General features: G+C 42.6%; 1 protein-coding gene across 1 annotated transcript; it reads left to right on the forward strand.

The window, feature by feature from the left end:
* The first annotated feature begins 5,319 nt into the window (after positions 1-5,319).
* Positions 5,320-10,853, forward strand: LOC124019022 (zinc finger protein 501-like). Its single transcript, XM_046334375.1, has 3 exons — positions 5,320-5,819; positions 9,382-9,568; positions 9,682-10,853. Exons 1-3 carry the CDS (start codon positions 5,811-5,813, stop codon positions 10,671-10,673), a joined length of 1,188 nt encoding a protein of 395 aa, XP_046190331.1. The 5' UTR covers positions 5,320-5,810; the 3' UTR covers positions 10,674-10,853.
* The last annotated feature ends 2,160 nt before the right edge of the window (positions 10,854-13,013 follow it).

Consider the following 13,013-nt stretch of genomic DNA (forward strand, 5'->3'; position numbering starts at 1 on the left):
GTTTATACAGGAAGTACCTCGCCAACGTAAACAAATCATGTCAATGTCGAGCTATATGAGCTCTTCAGCTTGTAGTCTTAAAACTCAGAAATTAGTTACCTTTGGCTCATTCAGCCATGCCATTGGGAAAAAAATGGAAGTTTTGGAATAAACACTGAAAATAAGGTCAGCACTGGCTAAGGAGATCTTATACGTTTTGATCTATGAGATAATAGCAGTCAGTTAATATGACCTTTATGAATAATGTAGTGTTTGTGATTTATATGCTTTTTTAGTTAAACAAATTCTTAAATTCACAAGTGACGTTAGCTGATAAAGATTCTGGAACAAATCTAATAAGATCTCCTAAACCTGTGTTTACAACAGTCCTTATTTTCAGCATTTATCCAAACACCATACAAAAACACTGTTACATTTTCTCCACAGGCTTTGTCCAATGAACCATGGAAAATTAGTGCCTATAAAAAAAATGCCATTACTAGTCCTCTCTTTAGAGCCCCACATGGACGAGTCATAAAACCCATAAAACCTGGTGACCAAACAAGGAAATGGTTCCAATTGCTATCCACCATTCATTTTTCCCTATAGGGGATTTCCCATAGGCTTACCCTGGCGAGACATTTTGATTACCCTGAAAATCTCTTGGACAAGGTGACTTTTATAAATATAGTCTGCTCTTTTTAATCTCAAATGTCACTAATGCTAATTAGCATGAAAATAGACATCATGCAATTAAACAAATCCCTTAAACGCTCCTGCACATCATCTCTAGCCGACAACATCACTAACATGTATTGTGACATTTTAAAACTTGCCCATGACAGGTCCCAGAATTGTCAATATATAGAAATGTAGCCAATTTATTCATTACTACATTTAGCTAATATTAGATAGTTAATCCAGAGATTCTTACCTTTAATGCTAGATCATTGATTGCAAGATATTAGCTCGTCACTTAGTCTTTTAATGAATGCATAACGGTAAACCTAGACACTTGCATCGTATAGTATTCTGAGTGGTGACTCAAGGCTCGCTACCTTGGTTAGATTCATTGATACAATTATGGGTCTTTAGCATTCATGTAATATTGGAGTCAGAGTCAAAATGTTCTTCACTCTTCACCTTCTTCATGCAACGGTCCATAATTGGTCCCTTACTCTTTTTTTATTTGCTTCAATGATCTTAACATTTTCCTAATGTGTATTTTGTCCAATTGACAACACATTGCATTATCAAAGTGTTTGTCTATTTCCTGTTTCTATCTGAAAATACACTGCTCAAAAAAATAAACACTAAAATAACACATCCTAGATCTGAATGAATGAAATATTCTTATTAAATACTTTTTTATTAACATAGTTGAATGTGCTGACAACAAAATCACACAAAAATTATCAATGGAAATCAAATTTATCAACCCATGGAGGTCTGGATTTGGAGTCACACTCAAAATTAAAGTGGAAAACCACACTACAGGCTGATCCAACTTTCATGTAATGTCCTTAAAACAAGTCAAAATTAGGCTCAGTCGTGTGTGTGGCCTCCACGTGCCTGTATGACCTCCCTACAATGCATGGGCATGCTCCTGATGAGGTGGCGGGTGGTCTCCTGAGGGATCTTCTCCCAGACCTGGACTAAAGCATCCGCCAACTCCTGGACAGTCTGTGGGGCAACGTGGCGTTGGTGGATGGAGCGAGATATGATGTCCCAGATGTGCTCAATTGGATTAAGGTCTGGGGAACGGGCAGGCCAGTCCATAGCATCAATGCCTTCCTCTTGCAGGAACTGCTGACACACTCCAGCTACATGAGGTCTAGCATTGTCTTGCATTAGGAGGAACCCAGGGCCAACCGCACCAGCATATGGTCTCACAAGGGGTCTGAGAATCTCATCTTGGTACCTAAAGGCAGTCAGGCTACCTCTGGCGAGCACATGGAGGGCTGTGCGGCCCCCCAAAGAAATGCCACCCCACACCATGACTGACCCACCGCCAAACCGGTCATGCTGGAGGATGTTGCAGGCAGCAGAACGTTCTCCACGGCATCTCCAGACTCTGTTACGCCTGTCACGTGTTCAGTGTGAACCTGCTTTCATCTGTGAAGAGCACAGGGCGCCAGGCAAATTTGCCAATCTTGGTGTTCTCTGGCAAATGCCAAACGTCCTGCACGGTGTTGGGCTGTAAGCACAACCCCCACCTGTGGACGTCGTGCCCTCATACCACCCTCATGGAGTCTGTTTCTGACCGTATGAGCAGACACATGCACATTTGTGGCCTGCTGGAGGTCATTTTGCAGGGCTCTGGCAGTGCTCCTCCTTGCACAAAGGCAGAGGTAGCGGTCCTGCTGCTGGGTTGTTGCCCTCCTATGGCCTCCTCCACGTCTCTGGCCTGTCTCCTGGTAGCACCAGGAGACAGGCCACAGGAAGCGGCGCAGGTCCTAATCCAGGCACTTGTCATCTCCCGTCTGTTGGCTGGGCTCCCTGCCTGTGCCATTAAACCCCTTCAACTCATCCAGAACGCCGCAGCCCGTCTGGTGTTCAACCTTCCCAAGTTCTCTCACGTCACCCCGCTCCTCCGTTCTCTCCACTGGCTTCCAGTTGAAGCTCGCATCCGCTACAAGACCATGGTGCTTGCCTACGGAGCTGTGAGGGGAACGGCACCTCAGTACCTCCAGGCTCTGATCAGGCCCTACACCCAAACAAGGGCACTGCGTTCATCCACCTCTGGCCTGCTCGCCTCCCTACCACTGAGGAAGTACAGCTCCCGCTCAGCCCAGTCAAAACTGTTCGCTGCCCTGGCCCCCCCAATGGTGGAACAAACTCCCTCACGACGCCAGGACAGCGGAGTCAATCACCACCTTCCGGAGACACCTGAAACCCCACCTCTTTAAGGAATACCTAGGATAGGTTAAGTAATCCCTCTCACCCCACCCCCCCTAAGTTTTAGATGCACTATTGTTAAGTGACTGTCCCACTGGATGTCATAAGGTGAATGCACCAATTTGTAAGTCGCTCTGGATAAGAGCGTCTGCTAAATGACTTAAATGTAATGTAAATGTAAGCACCTCCATGCTCTGGACACTACGCTGACAGACAACAAACCTTCTTGCCACAGCTCGCATTGATGTGCCATCCTGGATGAGCTGCACTACCTGAGCCACTTGTGTGGGTTGTAGACTCCGCTTCATGCTACCACTACAGTGAAATCACCACCAGCATTCAAAAGTGACCAAAACATCAGCCAGGAAGCATAGGAACTGAGAAGTGGTCTGTGGTCACCACCTGCAGAACCACTCCTTTATTGGGGGTGTCTTGCTAATTGCCTATAATTTCCACCTGTTGTCTATTCCATTTGCACAACAGCATGTGACATGTATTGTCAATCAGTGTTGCTTCCTAAGTGGACAGTTTGATTTCACAGAAGTGTGATTGACTTGGAGTTACATTGTGTTGTTTAAGTGTTCCCTTTATTTTTTTGAGCAGTGTATGTTGCACTCTTACAGTGTTCTGCCTTTGACATCAGAGTTCTCTGAGGCATGTAGTGACCTCTCTGAGGAGTGGTGGTCTGGGTGGAGGTGGTAGCTCATGATGGGGTGGGGGTCCGGACTCCCCCCGAGGCCTGGACACATTTGAAAGGTAAATTTATGACATTATAAAACAGTAAAACATTCAGTGGCCAGTAAATTATCGATACAGTTTCATTAAGGAGGTGAACAATCTGTCTGTACCTTTTGAATAAGGTACTTAACCCTAATTGTTATTGTATTTGTTTACGGACCCATATTTCCAAAACCTATTTATTCAATGTCTTTGTTTCACAGGGGACACTCCTAACCGTTGCTCTCTCAGTGGAAGGGACTTATCTGGGGGGCCTCAACAATATCATGTTGCTGACGAGACAAAGAATCTCTCCAGATCAGAACATCTCAAGAACACCAGCAGGGACGTATAGGGAAGAAACCTCACCACTGCTGCTCTGACTCTGGGAAGAGTTTCACTAGAAGGAGTGGCTTCATTATTCACCAGTGGATTCACACTGGAGAGAAACCTTACAGATTTCTCTCTATAGAGACAAATAGTAATGCCATCATTTTATAGGCACTAATTTTGCCATGGTTCGCTGGACAAAGCCTATGGGGAAATGAATGGTGTTTTTGTGTGGTGTTTGGATAAATGCAGACAATAAGGTCTGTGGAAACACAGGTTTAGATGCTATACAATCTATCAGCGAATGTCACTTCTTGTGAATTTTGAAGTATTTATGTAATAAAACAAAGCACATCACAAAGGCTTCATAATTCATAATGGTCATACTCACTGACTGCTATTATCTCAACAAAAATGTATAAGATCTCCTTAGCCTGTGCGAACCTTATTTTCGCCATCAATTCCAAAACCCACATTTTTCCCCATTAATTTTTCCCATTGGGATGGCTGAACGAGCCAAAAGTAACTCATTTCCGAGTTTTAAGACTACAAGCTGAAGATCTCATATAGCTCGACATTGACATGATTGGTTTACGGTAAATGAGGTGGTACTTCCTGTATAAACACAAACTCCTTTCCTTGACAACTTCCTTCCAGCAGTGTGTGGCAGGGAGATTCCTAGATGTGAGAAGTGTGCAGGAGGACCTGAGAGAAAGGAATGTGTAGTATTGATGTAAAAAGTTGTGTGTATAAACTGTAGGGGTACACATGGTGCTGGAGATCAGATGTGTCCAGTGAGAGAAAGACAGGTTGAGGTTACCAGGATCACAGTAGTGTAGAAGGTGTTGTATGCTGAGGCAGTGAAGAGAGTAGTAGAGGAAGATGGGTCCAAGGTGAAGGATCCTAAGAGGATCCCTGTGATTAGGCGGAGGTCAATAGAGAGTGATAGGAATAACATGCTACAGAAAGGTTGTTTTGTTTTGTTTTCATGGCCATGGTTGTCAACTGTACCACAGGAATAGAATGTAAAACACAGTGGATAGATGTTGTGGTGGCTGCAAAGAACTTGGGTGTACAATATTTTACTGCAGAGTTACAAGGTGTTTTGAACGATAATATCCCGTCCTCCCAGTCTGCTGGTCTGGTGTTGAATCAGAGGGCCAAAGTAGAGGAATAATTCTAAAGTTTTAATGGGTGTAGGGTTAGTTGGTTGGGCATTTTTTTCAAAGTGTAATGATTTCATTCTACAGAATAGTACTACAAAATAGTACGCTGATAAACAGACAAATCAGTAGGTGGCGACATGCACTTAACAATTGTATGCGAAGCGCTTATAATACCGAAGAAGAAGACCGTTTTATTACTTTTCAACAGCTCTCGCGGGAAGTCTTGACTTCGACCACGGTTGCATTGCTGTAAATGGACACTGAGGACGTCGGATTGGACATACATCGGGGGTTTCTGGTTCACTGCACGGATAGCGCTGCTGCTATCAGTCTGGTATTTTATAGGCGTCCATTACTGGGCCTTAGAGAATTACAACTATCTGGACTCTCGAAGAGGACGTTGTTCCAACAGACTCGTATAGAGTTAGACGATAACAGACAACAGGATTCTTGGTGAATAGGGTGTTGAACGTTTTATTGACTTTAATAGATCAGGTAAAATCTTATCCTGGATCTTTCTAAACTAAGATTAGCCCACATCAGACACTTATTTGTCACCACTTAAGTTTTGATATTGATAATGACATCTGATCGCTCTGATCTAGCTGTTTTTTAAATCTGAATTCTGCAACAAAGAAAGTAACTGTAAATGTAGGCGAGCTACAGATTTACTGTCACTTTTTTATTTGAATAAACGCTGAAGAAAGAATAGCTTCCACTATGGATCGGGTAAGTTTAGTTTACTTTTATTAACAGTATGCCCAATGTGGTGTATAACATGTTTAGGTCTAGTTATCAACTTCGTTTCATTTGAACAACTGGACAAAAAACAACTGGTGGCAATAAAACCCAGGGAAATGTTGTCCTTCAGCAAAGTAGCCTACTAGCCTAAAGCGCACGCATTGATACAATGCAATGCGCAACGAGCAGGTAAAGTCAGAACCATGGAGAAATAATGAGGCTAAAGCTACATCTTGCAGTAGCGGTGAAGTCACCAGGAAGCCAGTGAGAATTGCGTCGTTTGCTCTATAACCTGTTAGTTAATAGTATGCATTGACAAGACAGTGGCAGAATAAATTCAACCACACTTTTTGTTCAGTCATACATTTTGCAAGTAACAAAGTTACATGACCTACAGCATGGTCAAGCCAGTTATTGTTTCCGACATTTTAGAACTACTAAATAACTATTGATTTAGTTACCGCAAGTCACAAAGAAAACGGGCTGCCTCCACTTTTCCAGCATTACCTCACGTGCACATTTCCGTCCATTATGAACCAATGACGTGCTTCCTTTTTGTGGCATTTCTGATGCGAGTTTATTTTCAGCTTCATCTCAGAGTTCTAGCCTGGTCAGCATCTCTGTTGCTTGGCAACAATAAGTTAGCTTGTTTAGTCCAAAGTCCAGCAGCTAAGTTATCTTTTGTAGCTAGCTAACAGGCAATGAAAGGTGTAATTGTTTCTGGAAGGTTTGTTTTAAAAAAAGACCAAAGTTACCTAACAGACAAGAACAGCTGACGATAGATAGTTACATTTACATTTAAGTCATTTAGCAGACGCTCTTATCCAGAGCGACTTACAATGTCCAAACGGCTGTCCTACAGTTTTCCACAAAACATAATTAGCTAGCTAACGTTACATCAGTTAAAAACAACATTGTCACGCTGTTACCTTACAATGCAATACAATGAACTTTTGCAACTTGTAATTATTCTAATCAAAAGGAGAGACTTTTATATTTCTACAAAACCATCCAACTTTATTATTAATTACTGCAGTAAATGGAGCGTTAGTGGTCACCAGATGGTGTAGAGCAAAAAGCCCAAATAAGCAGGGTTATGTTACTACTTTTTATAGTCCTCCTGAGTCCTCATAAGTAACAGATTTGTGAAATTATACAAGGGTACAGACAGTAACAGACAGTGAGATTTACATGGCGCCAGATGTCTGTCTCTAGGTCATTTACTGCTTGTTTATACAGAAAAGATCATGCTTAGGACACTAGATCCTTCCCTCAACAGATGAAGTCCAGTGTCCATTTGTGATGTGGGAGAGAAACGGGAGGGAGAGTTTTCCTGGCCCTGGCAGAACAGCATTTGACACACACTAATCATGTAGTGGAATGTAGTTTAGGTTTCATCACCAAGGCATTGTAAATAAACTGCCAGCATTAGGCACCAGAGGCTCCTCTCAGGCCAACAGACAGTGTGAAAGTACTAATTGAAGAATATTCTAATATAAAAGGTCATTTGAATAACAATGTTGTAATTTATACCAAACACTAGCTAGCTATGACATCGCCGAAGTCAAGGATCGGTAGGATAGCCAGTTTTAGGAGGGCATGTTTGGTGGCGTGAATAGGAAGCCGATTCTAGATTTAATTTTGGATTGGAAATGTTTAATATGAGTCTGGAAGTAAAGTTTACAGTCTAGCCAGACACAGTTGAAGAACATGCATTTAGTTTTACTAGCGTTTAAGAGCAGTTGGAGGCCACGGAAGGAGTGTTGTATGGCATTGAAGCTCGTTTGGAGGTTTGTTAACACAGTCAGTTCTTGAAAAGATGTACGTGGAAAACAACGGCACAAGATGGCAGCTTCAGCAAGTCCTATTACTTTGTTTGTACCGATCCTCACGTTGAGAGCATAGCAGGAGGTACACAGTCTTGTGGCCTTAGAGCTTGTGTTATTTGTTTATGTAACAGTAAAGACCTTAAGACATTTGTCCTCAGTTCCAACATTTCATACCGGGTACCAAACTGCCTCTGGACGCAATGTTAGCATAATAACTCCTGGTCGGGAGTTTCATGAAATGGGTTTCCATAGCTGAGCAGCCGCACACAAGCCTAAGATCACTATGTGCAATGCGAAGCGTCGGCTGGAGCGGTGTAAGGCTCGCCACCGACGGACAAATCTGGGTTTGGTGGATGTCAGGAGAATGCTACCTTCCCCAATGCATAGTGCCAACTGTAAACTTTGGTGGAGAAGGAATAATTGTCTGGGACTTTTTTTACATGGTTCGGGCTAGGCCCCTTAGTTCCAGTGAAGGCAATTCTTAACGCTATAGCATACAATTACATTCTGCCCTTCCAACTTTGTGGTAACAGTTTGGAGAAGGCCCTTTCCTGTTTCAGCATGACAATGCTCCTGTGCACAAAGTGAGGTCAATACAGAATTGTTTTCTCGAGATTGGTGTGGAAGAACTTCACTGATCCGCACAGAGCCCTGTCCTCAACCCCATCAAACACCTTTGGGATGAATTAGAACCCAGACCCCGAGCCAGGCCTAAACGGCCAACATCAATGCCCAACCTCACTAATGCTCGTTGCTGAATTGAAGCAAGTCCCAACAGCAATGCGCCAACATCTAGTGGGGAGACTTCTCAGCAGAGTGGAGGCTGTTATAGCACCAAAAGGGGGACGGACCAACTCCAAAATAATGCCTGTGATTTTGTTAAGAGTTGTTCGACGAGCAGGTGTCCCTATACCTTTGGTCATGTGGTGTATGATGAGATAGTCGTGTAAATGCAACACACAAATGCCCCCCAAACCCTTATTATATAAATGTATAGGATACATAACTCTGCAACGCTTTAGGCTAGAAACAAACTGTAAAAGGCAACAGAAAGCGGTGGCTCTATTGTACATGGGGATAACTGTATAGATTTACATTCATTTAATTTAGGGTGGAGGGTAAAACCAAATAATTGATGGATTTAGCTCTAAAAACTACATCATAATGAGCAGCAGTAGTTCAGGTGTTTTGCTTTTTCCTCTGGTTATTACGACAAATCACGGTTTCGCAGGTGTTGGCGTTCGCCAACATTTTGGAAAGGGGAAGGGACATTCGGCCCATATCTTGAGGGTGGAGCTCTTCCTTCTAGCATCTGTTAAGCTCTCATCCTAACATGTATGAACTCAGAACTAAATCGTGCAGCTGACTAATTACATGAGACATTAGTTCTGTGTTAACCAAGATTGGCTCAGGGGTGAAAAACTTGTTCAACTCCAATGAATACTCAAAGGTTCTGAACATAAGACAGGAGGCATTACAAGTGTACTTCTTCCATTTAGAAATTTAGAAATTAGAAGTGTTATACGTTTTTACATTTGTAAAAAAATCTACCACTAACATTTGAAAAATTATCTGAAGTGATTGAAGTGTAAAGTAGTGAACGATTACACACTTCAGGAGAAAGGAGGTATTATAAGGATGCAGCCATCAATCAGAGATTTAGACTAATCAAATGTTTGGTCTAATGATATTCTATGTACAATACTTCCTGTGGTCACCAGGACAGAGCTAGTCCGTCCCCCTCCACCCTGCCGGAGTCCCCTGGTCACAACTCTCCTGGTAGCACCTTACTGCTGGGTCTGAAGAGGGTTTCTGTGCGGCTGGTCGACTGCAGGAAAACAGCAGGGCAGAGTGGAGCTGTGAGAGAAGGACACGAGGAGGGAGATTTGATATCATATCTTGAGCAAGGTACTTAACCCTAATTGCTGCTGTAATTCTCTCTGGATAAGAGCGTCTGCGAAATAACAAATGTATTTATTCACACATATTTCCAAAACCTAATTATTCAATGTCTTTCACAGGGGACACCCCTAACTCTCGTTCTCTCAGTGGGAGGGGCGTATCATCTGGGGAGCCTCAGCCACACGATGTTGCTGAAGAGACAGAGAAGACTCTCTCCAAATCAGAACATCTCAAGAAACCCCAGCAGAGACGTACAGGGAAGAAACCTCACCACTGCTGCTCTAACTGTGGGAAGAATTTCACAAGCCGAAGTGGCTTCATTATTCACCAGCGGATTCACACCGGAAAGAAACCGTACTGCTGCTCTCAGTGTGGGAAGAGTTTCACTGCTTCTCAAACCTTAAAATATCATCTGAGAATTCATTCAGGGGAGAGGCCTTACCCCTGCCTTGATTGTGGGAAAAGCTTTGCTTATTTGGGCGCCCTAAACATACACAAGCTAACACACACTGGAGTGAAGCCTTATAGCTGTGATCAATGTGGGAAGAGCTTCAGTCAGTCTGGCCACCTGACAACACACCAACTAACACACACTGGAGTGAAGCCTTATAGCTGTGATCAGTGTGGGAAGAGCTTTGCTCTAACTTCCTCCCTGACTAGACACCAGCGTACACACACTGGAGAGAAACCTTATGTCTGTCTATGTGGGAAGAGCTTTGCTGTAGCTTCCAATCTGACTACACACCAGCGAACACACACCAGAGATAAGCCTTATAGTTGTTATCAGTGTGGAAAGAGCTTTGCTTCTTCAGAAACACTAACTATACACCAGCGCATACACACAGCAAAGAAACCTTTTTGCTGTGGTCAGTGTGGGAAGAGCTTTGCTGTAGCTTTCTCCCTGATTATACACCAGCGAACACACACTGGTGAGAAGCCTTACAGCTGTGATCATTGTGGGAAGAGATTCAGTCAATCCGTACACCTGAATACACACCAGCGAACACATACTGGAGAGAAACCTTATACCTGTGATCAGTGTGGGAAGAGCTTCAGTCAATCAGGGAACCTAAATTCACACCAGCAAACACACACTGGAGAGAAACCTTAGATGTGTGGAAAGCATTGTTCATTTAGGGCCTATGTGGAAAAACACCAGAAAACTAAAAATGTAAGATCTTTGTCCCCATGTGCAGTTGCAAACCGTAGTCTGGCTTTTTATGGCGGTTTTGGAGCAGTGGCTTCTTCCTTGCTGAGCGGTCTTTCAGGTTCAGAAGCTTCTAAAGCCATGTCAATTTTCTGGAATTTTCCAACCTGTTTAAAGGCACAGTGTATATAAACTTCTGACCCACTGGAATTGTGATAGTGAATTATTAGTGAAATAATCTGTAAACAAATGTTGGGAAAATGACGTGTCACACACAAAGTAAATGTCCTAACTGACTTGCCAAACTATAGTTTGTTAACAAGAAATGTGTGGAGTGGTTGAAAAACGAGTTGTAATGGCTCCAACCTAAGTGTATGTAAACTTCTGACTTCAACTGTAGATGCAGTAAAGAAGTCAATCAAACTCGAGCAAAACAATGGAATTGCCATGGAAATATGTGGGAGAAAAGGCCATGGGGGGAATAATCCTGAATCTCAATTCAATTCAATTCAAGGGCTTTATTGGCATGGGAAACATGTGTTAACATTGCCAAAGCAAGTGAGGTAGACAACATACAAAGTGAATATATAAAGTGAAAAACAACAAAAATTAACAGTAAACATTACACATACAGAAGTTTAAAAACAGTAAAGACATTACAAATGTCATATTATATATATATATATACAATGTACAAATAGTTAAATGACACAAGATAAAATGAATAAGCATAAATATGGGTTGTATTTACAATGGTGTTTGTTCTTCACTGGTTGCCCTTTTCTCGTGGCAACAGGTCACAAATCTTGCTGCTGTGATGGCACACTGTGGAATTTCAACCAAAAGGTATGGGAGTTTTTCAAAATTGGATTTTTTTCCGAATTCTTTGTGGATCTGTGTAATCTGGGGGAAATATGTCTCTCTAATATGGTCATACATTGGGCAGGAGGTTAGGAAGTGCAGCTCAGTTTCCACCTCATTTTGTGGGCAGTGAGCACATAGCCTGTCTTCTCTTGAGAGCCATGTCTGCCTACGGCAGCCTTTCTCAATAGCAAGGCTATGCTCACTGAGTCTGTACATAGTCAAAGCTTTCCTTAATTTTGGGTCAGTCACAGTGGTCAGGTATTCTGCCACTGTGTACTCTCTGTGTAGGGCCAAATAGCATTCTAGTTTGCTCTGTTTTTTTGTTAATTCTTTCCAATGTGTTAAGTAATTATCTTTTAGTTTTCTCATGATTTGGTTGGGTCTAATTGTGCTGTTGTCCTGGGGCTCTGTAGGGTGTGTTTGTGTTTGTGAACAGAGCCCCAGGACCAGCTTGCTTAGGGGACTCTTCTCCAGGTTCATCTCTCTGTAGGTGATGGCTTTGTTATGGAAGGTTTGTGAATCACTTCCTTTTAGGTGGTTGTAGAATTTAACGGCTCTTTTCTGGATTTTTATAATTAGTGGGTATCGGCCTAATTCTGCTCTGCATGCATTATTTGGTGTTTTACGTTGTACACGGAGGATATTTTTGCAGAATTCTGCGTGCAGAGTCTCAATTTGGTGTTTGTCCCATTTTGTGAAGTCTTGGTTGGTGAGCGGACCCCAGACCTCACAACCTTAAAGGGCAATGGGCTCTATGACTGATTCAAGTATTTTTAGCCAAATCCTAATTGGTATGTTGAAATTTATGTTTCTTTTGATGGCATAGAATGCCCTTCTTGCCTTGTCTCTCAGATCGTTCACAGCTTTGTGGAAGTTACCTGTGGCGCTGATGTTTAGGCCAAGGTATGTATAGTTTTTTGTGTGCTCTAGGGCAACAGTGTCTAGATGGAATTTGTATTTGTGGTCCTGGTGACTGGACCTTTTTTGGAGCACCATTATTTTGGTCTTACTGAGATTTACTGTCAGGGCCCCGGTCTGACAGAATCTGTGCATAAGATCTAGGTGCTGCTGTAGGCCCTCCTTGGTTGGTGACAGAAGCACCAGATCATCAGCAAACAGCAGACATTTGACTTCGGATTCTAGCAGGGGGAGGCCGGGTGCTGCAGACTTTTCTTCATTGCCCCCCAGCAAAATGATCCTACATTTAGACTATTCTTTATATGTGTATGTCACAATATATTGAGGTACAAATCAGAGTATAATGCTTGTATGTCAACCCCAACCAGCAAATGTTAATTTCATATTCCCCAATCAACTGCATTACAGTTAAAAATGATTGACTACCACAGATGCTAGCTATGCTAACCGGAGTAAGCATTTAGAAGTCACTTAAACTTTTAAACGTTATCCTGCAAAAACAGCCAAATATATCCAAATTGG

This window comes from Oncorhynchus gorbuscha, unplaced genomic scaffold (genome assembly GCF_021184085.1).
Source record: "Oncorhynchus gorbuscha isolate QuinsamMale2020 ecotype Even-year unplaced genomic scaffold, OgorEven_v1.0 Un_scaffold_601, whole genome shotgun sequence".
Lineage (NCBI taxonomy): Eukaryota > Metazoa > Chordata > Actinopteri > Salmoniformes > Salmonidae > Oncorhynchus > Oncorhynchus gorbuscha.